Here is a 21,655-nt window from a genome sequence, read left to right on the forward strand (position 1 = left end):
TTTCTGTTGCACTCCTGACATGGTATAACATTTTTTTTAAACATCAGCCATGACCACAACTTGATTAAACAAAAGTTACTACAGCCCACATTTAAAGCTCAATACTTTGAATATTATCAGGAAAGTCTTTATTTTCAACTTAAAGCATTATAATTTATTTCACAGAGCTCCAAAAAATATTGAAATTTCAAAATGTCACAAAAAAGGTGTTGCACTCCTGACAATTTTGGCATCATTTTTGGGCATAACTTTTTTTGTTAATTGAGATATCAACGAGATATTTGGCAGGTATTTAGACACTATCTAAACACATATTCTGAGACATAGAAATCTATTTTCACTGCCTGTACTTTTAGTGTGGGTTGATAAATATGCGTTTGGTCATTTTTTTAATTCACCCACAAACAACCGTGTATGATCTGTAGGTTCTTGTTCACAATGATAGGATCGTATTTTTACATGAAAAACCTAAAGACATCATGGCAGATATTGGGGATCTGTCAACATCTTTAAGTCTGTCATCCCTCTGACATTTTCGAGTAAACCACATACAAACTTCAATGATAAGTATTACTGTGAATATATTAATTTACCAATTCCTCTACAGTTTGTGATATACTGTACATCACCAAATTTACACGACAAGAAGGTAAAATAATTTATAAGCGAGACAAAATTTTAAATATCACGAACTTTTGATATCCTCATATAATTTTAAATAAAACAAATGCACGGAAGAATGAAATTTTCGCGACCAGACTGTCCTGCATAATTGCGAGAAAATAAAGATCACACTAATAAAAAGTGATTTACTGCACTGACACGAGAAATTTTGGGGAATATTTATAATGGGTCTATCTTCCTCTCTACAAATTTAGTTGCAATTTTTAATTTTCGAAAGGATTTTTCAAGTGCATATGCAGGTTTATTTTGCAATCCAGCAAGCGCACTTTTAAAAAGTTTTATCTATATTATTTTATCTTCTTTAAAATGTATTTTCAATTAAGTCCACAGTTTGATTAAAACATGCATCTGGCAATATTACAGCAGTTTGATGAACAAGTTATCATAAGCAAAAATGATCAAATGCGAAATAAAATTGGAATAATTTCCTTATATATTAAAAATGAGCAGATTATTTTAGCGCGCTGTGTTCATTAATCCACTGTATGTTGTTACTGTTGGTTCATCTTACTAATTGTATTCTATCGAGTTTAGTTCTGACCTTAAGAATTTCGTAATGTAGTCGCCACCACAAATCTCCACTAAAATGTTACACAACGAGTAGAGTGGTTGGGAGATAGAACAAACTTTATACCATTCTTTTTCAACTACTCTTTAGAAATTCATCATACAGATAATCAAAAATCTAATTTTAAAAATACCACTCAGGTAACCTTGAAAAAAATGCAACAATTCTTGTGTACCTCAAAAGATGTGATTTTAATGACCTTCTGTAGATTATAATGATTAAATATTTATTTAATTCCTGAGCTTTTTGGTATGGGTATGTTATTTGTGATGTATATTTCTATATTTATTCAATATAAACACAAAGGTTAGTTAAAATCACTGCTTCTTTTGTTTTTGACAAAAGGATTTAGCACTGGTTCATTTATCAGTGCGACTTAAATTAGTGTGTAATTTAATTTTAAAAATCTTGTTTGTATTCACGTGAAGCAGAATTTAATCAAAAACTTATACATAAGAAGAAGAAACTTGCTGTGGCCTTCAGTTAGACATTTAGATACATGTATATATCGACGACGTATTATCAATTAACAATTAGTTACTTTCATTCATTTGTCGACTCGATATATCACAGTGAACTTGAAATAAAAGATATCACAAAGTCTGATATATATATATATATATATATATATATATATATATATATATATATATATATATATATATATATATATATATATATATTTCATATCTGGATATTTTACTAGTAAAAGACGTTAATGGTATATAACCTACAATGTAACAACAAAACTTTATGATAAACGTGATGACCAACTTTTCTACCGTCAACTTCCCTTACTTATGTATCAATATACCTTACCACCTGCATATGAGGTTTATATCCCCCAGTTGATTATGATATGCAAGAGCATGCTCCAATTTCTAAAACGAGGCAAGCTATTGACAAACAAGTTGATGAAACAGGGATATCAACAGTCTCGTTTAAAGTCAGTATTTCGCATGTTCTATGGTCGATATAATGACCATGTCAGCAAATACAATATATCATTAATTCGAATGTTTACTGACGCTTTCATACTAATTGTTAGGCCATTACTTTAACACTGAATTTTCGACGGATTTTTTCGTTTGCCCGATCATGACAATGAGCACACGGCGGGTGTAAACGGTCGACAAGGGAGGCTTACTCCTCCATGGCACTTGATCCCGCTTTTGATGTATTCAAGAGGTCCGTGTTTGCTCTGCTCCCGATTTGTATTGTTTCAATGGAGTTTTGAGCTTCATTACTGTTTCTTATCTCCATATTTTTTCATATATATATATATATATATATATATATATATATATATATATATATATATATATATATATATATATATATATATATATATATATATATATATATATCACATAATATAAAAAAGGAGAAAGGTAGGATAATCACGAATTCAAACTGCACTATAGTCACATCCCAACATTCAAAGCTATTATATTATTTTGTAGTAAGATTATATTCTATAAATTTTTATAAGATAGAAAATAAAGCTTTTCTGTCAAATATGTACATGTTTCCCATTTTGCAAAATCCAAGCCATATAATGATTTTTTTAAAGTGGTTATGTTTAATGTAAATTGCATAAAATAATAAAATCTAACAAAATGTCAAAGATTTAGTGTTTATTGTGATTTTTTTTACAAATATAAAGTGCACCAAAATAATACCAAGAATCAATTCCCTGTGAATGTATTGCGTACGTACACAAACAAGTACGAGTATTCTACAGCATATGTACCACCTTTAAATAAACATTAGTACAGAAATTCATGCTCCCTGTAGCACCCCTTCATACAGTTTTTGACTATGCCATTTCCACCTATGCAATATCTTTGATTATTTCCTTTCAAACCCTAAATTATCAAGGAACTATCACAAAACGCCTTACATTTCACGGATTATCATGTCAATTTTGAATTTACTAGGTGGAGGTAAATGCAAAATATACAACATAATATGTTATCATGTTAATTTTGCATTTACCTTCACCTAGTAAATTCACAACATGATAGGGTTATGAATTAAGGGGTCATCAACGATTAAAGCACAAAATATAGATTGTTTCAATTTGCACATGCATGTACTGTGTGATTACGAACCATAAATCGACCTTTGCTTACACATACACAGAAGATGAATCGCTTTCATACATGTTTACAGTATATTTCAAATGATGAATCCGGCATACTGGTTGAAAAATATTTCATTGAATGTTAAAGAAAATAATGAATTTTATGAGATATTATATGAATTATTAACGACACGAAAATAGATCAGTAAGTTTAAATACTTCGGAGCATTTGTAAATATTGAGTAAAGCAACTTGGTTGCATAAGAACAAAACTTTGATCGATCAACCTTTGATCGCAGTCGCAAGGAATACCGAATCGGTGGTAAGCACCCTGATAGCTATGCAGTTGTTGCATTTTAAGGACTATGTATATTGGAGGTCCGCACTAATTATGACTAGAATTTACTTTAATTGGTAGATATGGACCCAACCTTTATAATACTGAGAGACAGCAAGGCGGTGAGTATCATCATCATAGGCAATGCTCTCTGGGTCGTACCCCAGACTTGGCAACAATTTCATAAGATGCCCCTCTTTGGTAAGAACACACAGTTTTTCTCCTGTAATGGCAACTATAACATGGTTCCCCACTACACATATCCCTCTTGGTTTCCCTGGGAGCTCTTTCTCCCAGTAGAGTTTCTCCGAGTATGACACACAGAGCAGCATATCTCTATGAACATCGGAGAGATACATCACATTTCTGTTCGGGTCCATTGTTAAGTACAAGTGAAACGCCTTGAAATGAGTTTCATTTGGTCTTTGAATCTTTTCAACCTGCTGAACAACTTTTCCTTCGTCATTCAGTAGAGCTACACATTTGCTTTCTCCTCCAATATTAATAGTGACACCAAAATGGGATCTTCCGAAAGAAACACCATATCCATTTCCGTTTAGTACAAAACACTTTCCTTCACTTATCGTTTTCTCGTTGATTCGGTAATTATAAACTCTCTTGTGACACGTGATTACTACGTCATTAACATCTGCACCAACCGAAATTCCACGACAACCTTCGGGAACTTGCTTGCATATTGTTTCCTGAAAATTTTCATTGAATACTTTTAGTTGTTCATTTCCGAAGTTAATGATAACCAGTCGACCATCTGTTGTCCAAACGACTCCTTTTCTATTAAAATCCCGTTCAGCAGATTTCAATTTCTTGATTTCGGTGATTTCGAAAAGTAAAGGTTCTTCCGGAATAGTGGCATCACTGTTGCTTCTGGAGCGCGAGGTGCTAAAACTGGGAAAACGATCTCTTCCATGTGGGAATGCGAATGAAACTGGAGAACCTCGAGGAATTTCGTCACTGATACGTCTCACAGAGATCGCTCCTCTGGGTACCCTTTCATAAGACAAACTCCGAGAGAGGAGGGACTTTTCACTGAAGGGTCTCTCTGATCTTCTTACCGGTGATCGTATTGGTGGTGACAAAGAGTTCTGTGACGATGAACGCGTTGGCGGAGACGCAGAGCTTTGAGAGGTTGGTCTTCTTTCTGGTTTTCTGCCCTGGGGGTTAGTTACAGCTTTGATTGAAATTGGTTTGGAGTCGGTAGAACTCACTCGACGGGACTTCTCGTCTCTGGAGGAGGAAGCTGACCTGGATGATGGGTTTCTTGATTCATTTTGGGACATCGTGCTCTGACAAATTTAAATCCAGGACCAATCAACCTATTAGATTAAAAATTTTATATTTGTAGTGGCATAAAATCGATGTGCACTGATCTGCATTTGTATGAATAATTGTATTCCGCAAAAGAAGTATATTAATAAGCTCTATAGAAGCAGATAATTGGTGGATTATGTTATTTTTACAATATCTTATGTACATATCAGAAAACGAGATTTATTTGAAGCAAACCTCGTCGATTTTTTTTCATTATACAATTAGTACCCCTAATAAAGCTGTATATTAATATTGCGACACTAATTTGAATATATTGTACTGTATTTTGGTGTGGTAAAAAGGGGGTGGGGGAGTGTTGAAATCAACAACGAATCAAGAACGGGACGAAAATGATTTTGAGAATCTGATAGCGCACTCTATGATAGCACTCCCTGTAGATCACTCAATGTATTTTTAAACTAGTAACTTAATAAAACGTGAATTTATCAATGCAATCTGACATTCACACGTACGTTCGGTTGTCTTTTCGTTTTGTCACTCTGAAGAAAAAAACTGTTTACAGAATGTCAATGAAAAACTGTTTATTTACAGATGTTAAAAATCGCACTGACCTTAATCACTCTGCGGATGTACATAATTCTATCTCAAATCTTAAGTCCGATTTCAAGTTACCATTTTACACCTGCACATCTTGTTGAGAACATTCACTATGTATGGAGTAGAGACTGCAGATATAATGCATTCTTGACTTATTTTGTGCGTCCCTCTCGTGTATATACTTTGAATATTCTAAAGAGCTTTAAAATTAAACTTCTGGAGGAATTCCAATTCAATGTAAACTTTTTACCTTTCAATTGTTAATCTCTTTCAAACGTAATTTAAACCAACTCTGAGCAATTTAATAAATATTGAAATATTATTTTACTTCTCTATCTATATCGTGTGTATATACATGTATTTGGTTCGTGGAAAATCTTAAGACGTAGGCCTATTTGTATATTCATTCAAATTAAAAAGTCACATCCTAAAATAGTTTGGAAATCTGTTTCATTTTGGGATTTATTTTTATTAAGAAATCCTCAATAATTTCTAGTGCTAAACATGATTTATGAAGATTGAAAGGATTTCAAAAGGAACCGTTTTCTTAAAATTCAAATAATGGATGATTTGATTTTTAAAAAAAAAAATTCTTGATCTTATTGCCGACAGACTGATTAATGTTGATCTGTATATGAATATAATAATACCGGATTTGTGGTTGAGACGCGTCATTGGATTTCTATTTGTGCAGTGTGCATTTTAAATACTTGAAATCTCGTATTGTAAAACTCGGTTAAATCCTTTCAGCTCTGTCAAATATCGGTCGAATTTACTACACTACTAAATAGACCTATGTAAAATTGATTTCTGTGCAAGCTAGATTAAATAATTTGGATTTCGTTCACAAGTGAATTACATAGCAACGCATACTCCGTAAATGGCGGTTTAAAAAAAATGTTCCTGTTTATCTTCCATTTATATGCAGTATCCGTGTTTGAATGAACGCAGGGCCTAATTTCCACTTCATTGGGACACCTGTCCATTCCCAAATCTAATACAATACTTTTATCAACCCGGGAGAGAGAGAGATCGAGAGATCAGATGTCAGTTGATTTCCAACTTATTATATGACTATAATGGTGAGGGTGGCTTTGATCTACTGACGATCAATCAAACAAAAAGCGAGTTTTTCTGTGCCACTATCTAAAACTTAAGCTTAAATTAATATTTTTTATTATTTTAAAAACCTCTTTGAATCTCGGGAACTTTGTACAAATTAACGGCTGTCCGATAGTCTGCATGTGATATATTTATGTCACACTTGACCACATTGTCTATCTATACTTTTAAAAAACATATTTCAAAATTGTTTTTTTAAAAACTGAAATTACTTTCTACGTTTTCTAATTTTCGGATTTTTTTTCTGTGGTAGAAACGTTCTAAATTCTTTAATCTTTTATGCATTATCGCCAAAATACATGACTATATTAACAATACAATCAAAGAACCACGCGTGAGCTTTTTTCAGGCCCGTTGAGCGCGAGGAGGCCAGCCCCTCCCCCTTTTTAAAAAAAAATCAGCAATCAAAATACACGTAATGTTATCTGACAAGTTTACCAGGTTTTATTCAAATCGGAAAAAAGGTAGGAGTACTAACCTTTTAAAATAATTTAAGGAATACATTCATCGATTTCTTAATTTTTTTTTTCTTTTTTTTTTTTTTTTTTTTTTTTTTTTTACAAATGTATTCTAGAATTATGCAGCTTTATATACAGTGCAGTATAGTCTTGTACAAAAAATGTACTACTCCCATTTTTGAAACCAAAACTATAGAAGTGAAATAAAAAAAAATCCATTCATGATATATCATCACCACTACCTCCCCATTTTACTGGTTTTTATTTTATTGTTAAACATATTCTCAATCCTTCAATTAAACAGAATCTTAGGTTAATGCTTACAAATAAATAATTAAATGATTGGCTAGATAATAATAAACTAGTTTCTTTCTAATCATTATGTAAATTTGAATTTTTTGATCTATGTTTATAAATATGAATTTTGAACCACCCTTCTTAGGTCTATTCAGCTATGAAACACACATTTATTATATTTCAATCTTTGTTGTTTGATCAATAATAAAGAAAAAGGAGGTGTGTGTCATTAATTAAGTTCTCTCTTGTTGGGAAGAGATAATTGCCCTCCATATCACAGCTTTAAATTGCAATCAAAACAAAACTCCTCTAAAGAGATATTCATTCCATGATTTAGAAGACAAAGCCAATGGAGATAATTATTTCAGTTTAAATTGTTCAACATAAATAGCAATTTAAGATGTTCAGGTTACCTTCAAAGTAAATATTTAATTTGAGGGGTTACAGTTGCGACTCATTTTACTCTATTAAAATACTCACTTTTAATCAAATATCATAAGCCATGCAATTTGTGTACATGTAGGTTTTGTGTGGTGGAAACTGCATCAAACTGATCGTGGATAGTTCTTTAAGAGATTCTTATTGTTTTGTAAATAAATGTTTTAAATTAAACCACAATGATACACAATGCCTATAGATTATACAATTATTGCTGGTTTTTGAGGTCAATACGATGATTTAGACACCTGAGGAGTACAATTGTACTTCGAAGGTGTCTAAATCATCGTATTGACCGAAAAAACAGCAATAATTGTTTTATTATATGATTCAATGATTAAATGACACACACTCATTAAGCAATCCGTGCCATCTTACTTGTTCACATCTACTGAAGTACTAGCCGAATATCAGAGAAACGGAGTTAAAAAACCAGTTGTATTATTTTGAAATTTTTAATTCTAGTTTAGGTGCAATGTAGAAAAATAAATGTCAGGTACATATATAGGATTAATTTTGAAAAAGGGGGCATTAAAAGGGAAAAAAAAATGACAACGTACCTGAAAACAAATCTTTGACTAGCCCCCCCCCCCCCCCCCTAAAAAAGGAAAAGAATTCTCCCAAATTAAAATTTTATTTGGTGGGATGTAAAGGTACATAAACCTTTCGAGGGGAGGTGGGGCTTACAATGAAATTTTTTATCCTTAAAATTTAAATTAAAACTTAACATTCTCAAAAGGTGGGGAGAGGGGCAGGACTCCTGCACCCCCCCTCCCCGACCCCTCACCCAAGAATCTATGTGCCTTAATGTTATGTTCATATGAGTGGATGTCATATGCAAGTGAAATAACTTTCCAAAACTATTTGCATCAATTTGGAATTTCCCTATCTATTTTTAGTCCAATGTAGAATAAATAATTCCTTATATTGACCTGGAAGATCACGTGCAGGTCAATATAATGTAGTATTTTTCTAACATTGTTGGATCTCAGCCAATCAGAGAGATGGGAATTATTCAATCATATAATAAAGCATATTATTTCTTGTACTGTTTGTGCAGAGGCTGAGCTTATATACAAAAAAATGATGTTCTGTATAATCATTGAAAAGGATTATAAAAGTTTTCAAAAAAATTAAAAATGTAATTTTTAATTTAATTAATTACTTTTGCAAAGTAATTGTAATTTAATTAATTACATGTCTTAGAAAGCCTGTAATTTAATTGTAATTTAATTGAAGAAAAAGTCAAAGTAATTGTAATTTAATTAATTACTTTTTAAAGTAATTGACCCATCCCTGATATCTAAGCACTGTAAGGTTTGTTTATAATTGAAAAGTTCGGAAGCAACAGTTTGGGAATATCTGTAGGAAATGCAGGGTGTAGATTTCAACTTGACAAAAATATTTTATTCAATTCAACTGAATTTTGATTCGACGAAAATTTATATGATAAACATGCAGGGTTTTTTCACTAATTAACAATGACCATATACTCATCGTTAATCGAAAATATTGTTTATTAGTGAAAGACTTACAGAAGCAATTATGACATATATAAAGCATCATATATCAATCATTTCAGGAATTTCAGGAAATCTACATTAAAACCATTCCAGTCAGGCAAGAGTGGGGAGAGGAACACCTTCACTCACCCAAGGTTCCGATCCCTGAAGTTGAGGGAGGAATAGAGTGTATCTGAACTCTTGGCTAGACTCAAATCCGGTTAAACTAACGAGGTAGAACATTCGAGAAAAAAAATCTTTACGGACAAACACACGAAAATCAAAACTAAGGAACAGGCACTTTGCGAAATCATAAGTTTATCTGGTATCCAATTAATCGAGCTAATAAACAATAAAATGAGGGTTCTCTAAGTTTATGGTTTTATAACAAAGGCGCAGATCCAGGATTTTTTTTGGGGGTGGGTGGGTGGGGGGTGATTGAGCCGATTTCCGTCACTTCTTCCTACCAGCTTAAGAGAAGTCACATTTTGTTGGGGTGGGGTTAAAGACATCTTTATTTTGTAACTTTAGGCTACTACATATATGTCCATTAAATACTTGCAAATTCGCCCCCAATCCACGCATGTAACCATACCAGTAATACATTGAATTTACTACACAGAAAATGAGAAGGGGTTTTTAACATCGTTTAATCATGTTCAATTGTTAATTGTCATGGCTATATAAGCATACATTTACATGTATACACATGTACATTACATATTATTGCACTCTTTATATAAAAATAACTGAACAGGATTGGAGCTATCCCGAGTTGGAGAAAAAAAGGTTTTCATGTACTAAGCTCCACGTCATAAATGTGATTTTTTTAATACTGCAAACTGGTCTTAAATATTTTCGGCCGGTTATATCTGTTTTTGATACGCCAGTATGTATCAGTGAAGTGATTAAAAGTTTGCGTTTTACAAATATAAAATTTTTTTTTAAAGACAGTCCCTTTCTTGAAACAACAAATCTTTTTCATTCTAAGTATTTCAAAGCTATAACATGCAGTATTTAACCACTCTTCAAGTGTAATGTACCGCGGTAAAATATTACCAGTAATTAGGGCCCTGTCACACCAAGCTGCGTCCACACGGAGTCATTACGGCGTTGTAAAAATGTTAAAATCGCAGTGGAATCGCAGGGAAATCGCACAAATTTCTGTAAAATTTTTACAATGTGAAGATGTCGGCGTCCCTACGGCGACCCACGCGTTTCTACGGCGTTCTCGCGGCGTGCTACTGCGTTCCCAACGGAGATCTCTTCGCGATTGACTGCGCTTCCGCGGAGCTTTTACGGCGTGTTAGGAGTTGTCACCTCGCGTTCACGGCGTTCTCACTGCGCTTGCTGCGTTCACAATACGTCCACGATGCGTTCTTCACTATGGATATATATATTCAGAAGGAGTGTAATAACACATTTTTTTTAAAGATTCGACTCACATAACGAAAAGACTTCAAAAATGATATATTTGAATAATTTAGTACTAAATTACTGTTAGTTTTATAATTAAAACTCTTCTTTTTTCAATTATATCAATTCAGATGTATTTTTTCTTTGATTTTATTTTGAATGTAAAAAATAAACACACTGAAAAGTTGTTATAAAATTTAAGTAATTCCATCGCAACTCCACTGAAACAACAGAACAGGTTCTGGTGTAACTTTTACTTCCCAATTCTACTCCCATGCTCCTGGCCAGGAGTGCAACAAATACGTTAGAATTATTGCTGATCAAATATGAGACCATTGCTCTTGTTTTGTGAGCTGGCTGACAACGCTCTAACAACGCCGTGAAAGCGCATTGTGATCGCCAACGTACGCGCAAGGGAGCGCATTGATCGCAGTGACAACTCCTTGTTGTCGCTGTGTAATCGCAGTAAAAAAAAATCACAAGACAATTAATCTCATTAGAAGTGCCGTACAAGCGTGATAGAAACGCCGTGACATCTCCAAGGACTCCGCGAGGTCTCCGTGGAAGCGCAGTCTACTATCACTGCGTTCATGCTGCGGTCATGTGCGTCTTCACGGCGTGCGTACGGAGCTCCCACTGCGTTGTTGGAGATCTCACCGAGCTGCTACGTCGATCATACTACGTTTCTACTGCGTTCTTATCAGACGGCGATCACACGGCGCGTACTTTGTGCATGCCCAAAGTGCGCGCCGTCCCCTGGCGTTCTAGGAGACCCTACGCGACCCTACCGCGTTCAGTGGAGATCTCGCCGCGTTGTCACGGCGCTGTAGGAGACTCTACTCCGCTCACCTCGGCGTTTTGCATTTTTTATGGACGCCGTGCGATCGCCGTGAGGACGCAGTCCCGGTGTGACAGGGGTTTAAATGGGCGATGTTGCAATCCTAGTGTAGGTTTGATAATTAATGGGTGTAACCATTAGTGTACAAGAAAAATTATCCTTGAAGCATAAAATTTCATTACAAACAGAGTTGATACACCACTTATTTACGCTTGGTAAATAAAAAAAATTGTACACTGCATGACCGAAAACACTTTAGTCAGAGTAGTAACTCAACTGAACCTATGGCTCATAATATGACTTTTTGGTGAGCAAAATCAAAATTATAACAAAGACAAATTCATTCAACAGATTTAAATTTATTATTTCTTAAATCCTAATAATGCACTTGTACACAAAATGAATACACAAAATAAATATAATATTTTTTTCTAATACTAGTATTTGCTTTAAGAAATTCATACATGTACAGCATCCCGTTTTCGTTTAAAAAAAAAAGCAAGTCCCTGTTCAATTAAGAATTGTGCAAATGGTAACATAGCTATATTTACAAGCTAACAACTGATGGCTAAATTGTAAAACATTCTAACGATTTCTTGTAAGTAAGTTAGATTAAATCTCTTGATAAAAACAATGAAAAATAATGTTTACAAATACATGCATGTACCCTGTTGAGTAATAATGAGATTGGAAGAACACTAAACAATAAATGCATCTCTAGAGAAAATCCTACAAGAGCAAATCAATGATCTGTAAAGGTAAATCAATGTTCATGACCTTTGACCTTCATGTTTTTTTTTTATCTGACCCAAAAAAAGGAAGTAAGCTCAAAAGTTCTTGGCAGATAAACACACACTGATTAACAGAGAGACCGAGTCAAACTGAGCAATCTTCAGTCTCAAGGGTTCAACAATTATAATAACACACAAATAACTAAACTACTTAATGTGCAATAACACAGGAAAACACTTTTAACAGTTTTAAAATACCAATAATCTTAACATATTTCATAACACACAAACACATGTTCATTCCAATAATGGACTTTTCAAGGGAGAACATAAAACAGTTCAATAACTTACACATTTTATCATATATTTGTAGCTCTCTGTAACACTTTTGTAAATAAAAACACTGGAGGCAATGAAACATAGCTGCAGGGAGGGGTAAAAATGAAATAAATACATTCATAACTTGATTACTCTCTCTATATAAAATTATATATATTATTTTTACTGTTTAATTCAATCTGATTGGTTTGCTCAATATCACATGTAAAGTTATATGTTTCACAATTATGACTTGTTACTAAAAATAATCTAGATGTGTTTATAATAGTGAGAGGTCTTTACAAAATCTAATAATGAATTTGTTTGTTTCTGTTTTTGGTTCCAAAGAAAACAAGCATTCTGAGAGTATTGCATTAGCAATACTAGTCCCCTACCGGTAAGTGTAATCTGGTTCCCGGTAAGAATTGAAAATGCCTTAATTCCGTCAAAAATCAATGAAGCGGGACGAAATGCAAACTTGATCTATAAGTAATCAAGGTAAAGTCACATACCAAAAATCAGATCAATATCTGAAAGCGTTTAGAAGAAAATTGCGGAAAACCCGTAAAAATTGAAAAGGCCGTAATTTCGTCAAAAATCAATGAAGCGGAACGAAATGCAAACTTGATCTGTAACTCATTAAGATACACTCACATGCCAAAAATCAGCGCAATATCTGCAAGCGTTTAGGAAAAAAGTGCGGAAAACCAAGTGGGACAGACTGACAGACAGACAGAGGGACAGACGGACGGACAGACTCAGAGGAAACCTATAGACCCCTCCGGTTTCACCGGTAGGGGACTAATAATATAACAAATGTAGCCCTTTGATGAGGTCAATTCACAGATATATCGACTTCACAGAAAAGCATATCGAATTCGCACTTTGTGCTCATCGATATAATGCTTTTCTGTGAAGTCAATATACAGTGTATCTATGGATCAACCTCATCAAAGGGCTATTTTTATATTTTATATATATATATATATATATATATATATATATATATATATATATATATATATATATATATATATATATATATATATATAAAATTAAGTTCCTCCAAATCCATTTTTTTATGTTTGTATACTTGAATTTTGTTACAGTGGAATAATGATAGAACAATATCTAGTCTTTCTTCTGGCAAAACAAGCGAATTGAGATTTCAAACTGTAAATACATAGAGGCTAAAACATACCACACAATGTACTGACTCTGAAAATATAAATCTTGAACACAGAAACATATAAAAAAAAAAAGAATTTAAACTTTTCTCTCCTATCTGTATTGCTTGTAATAGTAATTCAAATTGCACTTCTAAATACATAAGTATTTAATGAAAATTTGAATATGGAAAAATGAGTGCAATGTGTTTAAACTGAGGAAACTATAAACTTAAGGTCCCAGGGATGAAAAATAAGGTTGTACACATTATCTGTCCAGATACACAGATAAAATAGATGTATTAAGGCAAGAATCATGCAAAAAAAATAGACAAAGTTTGAGAATCTTGAAAAGGAAATTTCATCTTAAGCTGCACAAGTTTTTGTTTTAAAAAATGCTTCATTAAATTTACAATAGGAAATATTCTTTTTTTTTTTTGCTTTCATTTTTTAAATAAAGATTCTTGACATTATATCCTTTTTCTGTATGAAAATGATCCCTTAATTTCTTAAAGGACATTGAATTGATTGGACTTGCTTACCGTACAATCAAATTTTGTTTCATAATTTACATATAATTTTAATATTTAATAACAGTGGAAAACAAATCTTATCAAAAAAATATATATATATATATATATATATATATATATATATATATATATATATATATATACCAATCATTTTCTTTTTCAAAATACAATGGTGATTGCTTTCTGAAAAATTTCAGTATTAGTCACAATCAGTTTATTCTAATGCCATAGTCTTACAAAAATAAAGCAGTAGTACATGTACATATGTATGATTTATATATTGTAACTAATGTGGATATATCTGGCAGATCTGGAAACTAATAACAAAATACTTAAGAAGGGGGATAAAAATCTAGAATAAAAAAGAATAAATATATCTGATCTGAAAAAATATACTTATACTATGAAAATTAAATGGTCCCTGGAACTATTACTAGAACTATTGCTAACTACCCCTCAGAGATTTTAGTTTCCTATTCATGCTTAGCTGTACCATTTGACAGAGAATTAATATCCTGAAAAAAAAAATAAGACACATTTTTTTAAAAAAAATTCAACATCTCTGTTTTGTTTTCAGAATTCTTTCAACTTTGAATTCAAAATCAGCATAAATATTACTGCAAACTGAAATTTGTTCCCACACAAGAAATATCCATGGGTTTTGCGCCCTTCTCTTACTTGCGAATAATTTCTCGCCACCAACTATTTATTTCATTGCATACAATATTTATGTAGAATAATTTCTTGGTTGCCAAAATTAGTCTTCCTGGATAGATTTCAAACAGACAAATCACGAATAAAAGTTGTCATGAATGTTGGTTTACAGTATTTCTACACACATATCATTTCTTTTTATTTTATATCTCTTTAAACATACACGTAAAGGTCAATGAGATATATAAATAAGCATGATAAAACAATAATAAACATTTATTGACTGGGTTTGAGGGCAACATGCATTTTGTCGGACCCAAGAACCAAACTGTTTGCCAGAGGCTGTTAGACCGAAGGCAAATGGTTTGGTTTAAGGGGTCGACAAAACACATTTTGCCCTCAAACCCAGTCAATAAATGTTTTGTTATACCTTTTTACTTTTTATTTTGATATAGCATGATGTAAATTTTGTTTACCCACACTGTGGTTTAAACTTGGTCAATTCCAAAAAGCTCTGTCGAACTCCTACGAATGCAAATAAGATACAGCTGACCCCGCCCACACTGTGAAGTAAGCGGTCCAACATCTCATAGACATATCCAATATCTCGGTCTTTGGTCAAACATCGATTTTTTATGATCGCTCAGTAAAACATTGGAAGTGTTAGACTTTTTTAAGTACAGAATTATATAGGAAACAATTTTTAAAGGTATAACAATAAATTTTATAAACATTTTATCAATGTACTTACATCTTTAACAATCTGTTTCAACTGCTCATATGCTGTGTTTAAATCATCATTAACAATTATGTGATCATAGGAGCCAGGCTGCTCAGCTGTCAATGATAAAAAAAAAATAAGCTTCAATATTATACATAGAAACATGGTGAAATGAAACAGAAGCTTGGGAGAGTGAAGATATATATATATATATATATATATATATATATATATATATATATATATATATATATATATATATATATATATATATATAATGATTTTGTAACAATAAACATCCAGTGACGCAGCTAATTTTTATTAAAAACGATATACTTTACACTTTTGAGAAAAACTGTTTTCTATCATCTATGAAGAAGATATAGTTGGTCAAGTTTTATAATCTGAGAAACATACACATCCCTAAAGAATAACTAAATGTTAGTATCTCTAAATCTTGTTAATTTTTATAGTAGTGAAATGCTTTGAATAAGTTCTGAGCAAGGAAAACACACAAAGTTCTCACCATACTGCAGTGCCTCCTGGGCGGTATCCAAGCGTTTCTGTAAGGACTCTTTAGTTTCTGTGCCTCTTCTTTCTAATCTTTTCCTCTAAAAAGATAATTACATTTATACTGTATGCAGGGAAATTTTCACCCAAATTTATTTTCACTTTCGTCACAAGTGGGCTAATTTTAAATGGGGCAAATTCAAAGAAGACAGAGTTACATGTATCTCTTTAACACAACTGTACTGTATAGTATTCAAATGTACTCTGGTTACCAATGGGAACTTTGGTAAAGTTTTCCTAAACAAAATTCACCTATAAGGGAAAAAAGTGGTACCACATTATTTGCCATTAAAGATGCTACATTTATCAGAAAAAGGCTTTTTTTTTAATTGGGGGGGGGGGGGGGGGGTGTGGGGGGGGGGGGGGGGTTGAATGTAGCATTGATGCAAATTTAGTCAGGTTAGATCTTATGTAGGCACATTAAAATGGATCTATATATGCCATTTTTTAAACTTGTATCTCATTCAAAACATATAAATATAACAAATAATTCATATACATGCATCACTCACAAGAACCATTTAAAGCAAGTCTGATAGAACGTATCATTAGATTAGGTTCCGGTAGTAGCCATGCACAGACCCACTGTAACTTAAATCTGTATCAAAAACAGGACTGGTAATAGATGCACTTTATTTTGCACCTTTCATGCTAGTCTGATGCAAGAGAAATTATAAATATAACTTTGAGAAAAACCTTAATCCAAAACTATTCACATTCAGTTAAAAAATGCATAACATGAAGCATAAAACAGTAATGAAACACATATAGTATATCAATCTAGGTATGAGAAGGCCTACAATTATGTTAATATTACAGACAGATAACAAAGTAAAAATGAACATTAGTTTTAATAAATTGGTTGGTTTCAGCCAAAGACTGTGATTATCAGAACTTTTTAAAAAATGCCAAATTCTGAACTACTGGTATGCAAAAGTACAGAATGTGGTATATTTTATGCTGAAATACAGAATGTGGTATTTTATGCTGAAGAACAGAATATGATATGTAATGCTGAAGTACTGAATGTGACATTTTATGCTAAATTAAAGAATATGGTATTTTATGCTGAAGTACAGAATGAGGTATCTAATGCTGATGTACAGAATGTGGTATCTAATGCTGAAATACAGAATCTGGTATTTTATGCTGAAGTACAGAATGTGGTATCTATTGCTGATGTACAGAATGTGGTATCTAATGCTGATGTACAGAATGTGGTATCTAATGCTGAAGTACAGAATGTGGTATCTAATGCTGATGTACAGAATCTGGTATCTAATACTGAAGTAAAGAATATGGTATTTTATGCTGAAGTACAGAATGTGGTATCTAATGCTGGTGTACAGAATGTGATATCTAATGCTGAAGTACAGAATGTGGTATTTTAATATGCTGAAGTACAGAATGTTTATCTTATACTGGTGTACAGAATGTAGCCTATGTGGAATTTTATGCTAAGTGAAGTACAGAATGTTGTATTTTATGTTGTTTTTTACAGCTGTTTGAACTTAAAATGAATACATGTACTATAAAATAAATACAGTAACAGTACACTGAAATAATTAATCAGCTGATGAAGCACAAACTTTTCCCAACTTTGTGTACAGTTAATAAAAAATGTTAGTTCTAGATTGTGATGCTACTTTTTCATGAACAGTTTGATAAAAAATATTCATTTTAAGTCTGGATAGGAAATATTTTACCAAATCCTCCAATGAAGGTGGCTTGACAAAAATATACTGAGCATTTAGGTCTGTTTGTTTAATGTTTTTCACTCCATTAATTTCTACATCTAGTACACAAAGTCTGCCAGATTTCTGGATCATGTCCACAGCCATCTTACTGAAAGCAAAACAGAGAATTGTTTGGTAAAATTTACTCAAAATAGATCTATTTGCATCAGTATTTATTAGAAAATCTTGTTTAGTATTCATATTACGCTACACTTTATAGTTACACATCTATGATGTTTGATACTTCTTGGAATTCAATTTTCTTACATGGAAGGAAAAAAAAATAAAATGCATAAAACTCTTAACTGATCCCCCTCAGGATTACTGGGTAGTTTATGGTACATGTAATACATTCATATAATTATAGGATTTCACATCAAACAACAATACAGATATTCTGTAGACTGTCTGAGTTTCTCCTACCTTGTTCCGTATCTATTGCCAGAAAACTGTGCATGTTCCAAAAATGAACCCTCATCTATCATTTTTTCAAACTCTTCCATTGGTACAAAGAAGTAGTCTGCAATGATAAAAAAAATTTTAACTGTAAAGAAATGGAATATTTATGAATGAAGAATTTTTTTTAATGAAACAAAGATTACCTTTCTACAATGTTTTCACACCAGTAAATTTTATTTAAAAAGTTAAAAAATCAGCAGTAATAAATATATTCCAAAGTTCCAATATTTTCCCTGAAAGTCAGCTGGACATTGACTAGTAACATTATGAAATCTGACTTTTTGAAGCCCTGTACTTGTATATAAAACTGTGAAAGTTTATAGTAACCTGGAGCTACCTACATAGCTATAAAACTGCATAAACAATGAATACATCCCTACTTGTAGTATCTTCTCACCTTTTCCATGTTGTTCTCCTGATCTGGGCTTTCTAGTTGTATCTAAAATGATAGAAATGCCTTGCATAATATCAATGCAAAGTGAAAAAAACACTACTGTAGTAAACAATACAAAATATATCACTGAAAAAAATGTGAACCCCCCCCCCCCCCCCAATAAATCATCTTTCTCTATATCAAATGAAAGCAAATTAACTTACGTGAAACACTGAAGGCAAAGCAATTAGGAAATTCTCCAAATAGTTTGGTAAGAAGGGTACTCTTTCCACTCCCAGAAGGTCCACTTATTACAATGGGTTTTGGCATTATTGAAATGAACTTTCTGGAAATCTCTTTGAACAAAAAAAAAAATGATTACAATCATCCCATTATAGTCTTTGGCAAAAAAAAAAATCTATAAAAAGTGCATGAATATTTGTAAATTGTGAGTGTGTGGGGGGACATACATGTGAAACACAATAAAACATTATTAAATGTGTGGTACATTTTTTAAAAAAATTATATGAATAAATTATGTCATTTTTGCTTTTGTTACATGTATTTTTAGCATGTCAGACACATACTTGTTCCAGTAAACAATTGCATTGGACAAGAGGCCCATGGGTCATAAGGCTCACTGGAGTCATCATTCATTTATGCAGGATCTAATTTGAATTAGCAATCCAAATTACCCTTGTCAAAGATAATCAAGAGCCCAATATAATGTCCTAGCTAATATTATACTTTTCCCTGGAGAAGGTAATAAATAACACAAGAGAGAGAGAGAGAATGAGAGAGAGAATGATCTTTTCAGAAATGCTCACTTAGGCCTCTGATTAAGGTGAGCTAGAAATTACATACTTCATTCTTTTAAGTATGGCAACATAAGAGTTACACCAATGCTTTGCCCATAACTGTTACAACATACATGAATATCATAGATCTGGCATCTTGTGTGCCAAAGATTATTAACTTTTCCAGAACCTCCCAGGTAGATAGCAGTATTTAATAAATGTTGCTACAACTATTATTCAAATGATAATTTTTCAAGTAAAAGAAAGTCCATTCCATTTTTTCAAAATTTATGACAGAACACGACTTTTTTATTTATTGATGCCGAAATTGCAGTCAGAATGAGTGGTGGGAGTGCAAACTAACAACATTTAAAAGACATAACGCGGAATTTCCCAATGTTGTTATCCCCTCTAAAAGGAGCTTCAAAATAACGTCTTTCACTTGTTTACTTCAGTGATCTGCCATATGCACATGCACCATAGCCCAAGGCGAAACAATTTGAGATAGATCTATTAATCTTAAAGTTAAAAAGTTTTTTTATTTCGTCAAAAAAATGTCGTTTACATCAAAAACATATCCCACTAACAAAAAATGACCTACCTTTATGTAGATGGTAACTAAATTTACTAAAAGACCTGGTAAATGCTTGTGTTATCATGAATCATCAACAACAACCGTCACTCACAACGCGGATTGTGTGTTTCAATCTATGTAAATTTGTTCCCCTTAAGTTCATGCATATATACCGTAGGATAAAACGCTTAATTGATTGTGAAGAGTGAAAAGTAAAAAATAAAACCCAATACATACCGTGATATTCCGTATTTCAATCAAGACTTCGTTATCTTTTCATATATGTAACTGAACTTTATGTACAGTGCACGGCATCATTTCATCATATTAGTTTCCATAGAAACCAATAAAGAGTCAGGTAATCCTAGCGAGATCTGTGATAAAATCAATGAAAATAATATGACAGGATCGCGAGAACGTCACAGAATCGATCTATCTTTCTCAAGCAATTCTTAGGCAGGGAAACCTTTATAAATTAGTTAAATAAGATTAGTTAGCTTTCATCGACCGTGTGTTTGTTTACCACCACCATATATATTTTTTTCCCTAGACGCTAATGATTTACAGTTAAAATGCACACAATATCAGCTGGTAGAATTTGACAGAAAATCGCTCAATAACTTGACAATTTATAAATGAATAAATGTAAAAGTCCTTCACCAGAGGGACAATGAACTTTAATAGGATAAAAATAATATACTGGTATATACTTCGGGGAGTTACAGAGATGCTTTTGGCCTAACGGCTGACTTGAAGAAGGATGATTGGAATTTTAAAAATTAAAAAAATCCATACAGGCACGTAGTATCAGTAGCCCCCCTTTTTCCCCCAACATAACCTTTTGCTATTGAAAATGTTTGTTAAAGACGGGTTAATTGCCCCCCACCCCGGCCACTTTTTGTTGTAGCATAATTTAAATTATAGTAATTTGGTAATGTATTGATATAATTTGGTCGTGAACGAAAGTTAGAACATGAAATCTTAAATTACTAATTTTGGGGTTATTACTGCAGGTTAAACTTTAGTATTATTTTCTGTATTTTCCAATCTAATTAAAATTAGGCTTGTATTTTCGCTCTTCTACTATACGCTTGTATTGAAGCGTATAGTAGAGGAGCGAAAATACAAGTCTAATTCTAATTAGGTTGTGTATTTTCTTACTTAAAATGTACAACTTTGAGAAAGCTGTATTGATAAAAAAAAAAAAGAAAAAAAAAAAAAAAACGGGGAAGGGATAGATCGGGTTACTTATACAGTTAATTTAGTCCCCCCACCCACGCACCCTAAATCAGACATCGGTCTAGTGATCTCGCCCCTAGGTAAACGATGGCAGATTCAGGGGAACAATATAGGTGATAATTCCTGTAAGTCTTCGTTGATGCAGTAAAAA

General features: G+C 32.6%; 2 protein-coding genes across 3 annotated transcripts; both read right to left on the minus strand.

Moving 5' to 3' along the window:
- Nucleotides 1–3,733: 3,733 nt before the first annotated feature.
- Nucleotides 3,734–5,647, minus strand: LOC133192026 (uncharacterized). The gene is made up of 2 exons (XM_061327858.1): nt 5,577–5,647; nt 3,734–5,009 (listed from the first exon to the last, which is right to left on the minus strand). Exon 2 carries the CDS (start codon nt 4,971–4,973, stop codon nt 3,741–3,743), a length of 1,233 nt encoding a protein of 410 aa, XP_061183842.1. The 5' UTR covers nt 4,974–5,009; nt 5,577–5,647; the 3' UTR covers nt 3,734–3,740.
- Nucleotides 5,648–14,514: 8,867 nt separating this feature from the next.
- On the minus strand, nt 14,515–20,521 carry LOC133192027 (uncharacterized). Of its 2 annotated transcripts, none has more exons than XM_061327859.1 (8): nt 20,293–20,381; nt 19,119–19,250; nt 18,919–18,960; nt 18,486–18,582; nt 18,033–18,171; nt 16,283–16,367; nt 15,787–15,872; nt 14,515–14,896 (listed from the first exon to the last, which is right to left on the minus strand). In XM_061327859.1, exons 1-8 carry the CDS (start codon nt 20,348–20,350, stop codon nt 14,855–14,857), a joined length of 681 nt encoding a protein of 226 aa, XP_061183843.1. In that variant the 5' UTR covers nt 20,351–20,381; the 3' UTR covers nt 14,515–14,854. The 2 variants fall into 2 exon arrangements, with proteins under 2 accessions (XP_061183843.1, XP_061183844.1); XM_061327860.1 differs by lacking the exon at nt 20,293–20,381 and adding an exon at nt 20,503–20,521 and having other exon boundaries at nt 14,516–14,896.
- Between the last annotated feature and the right edge of the window lie 1,134 nt (nt 20,522–21,655).

The sequence above is a fragment of the Saccostrea echinata genome, unplaced genomic scaffold (genome assembly GCF_033153115.1).
Source record: "Saccostrea echinata isolate AGI-Se365-2 ecotype Australia unplaced genomic scaffold, CSIRO_AGI_Sech_v1 ptg000025l, whole genome shotgun sequence".
NCBI lineage: Eukaryota > Metazoa > Mollusca > Bivalvia > Ostreida > Ostreidae > Saccostrea > Saccostrea echinata.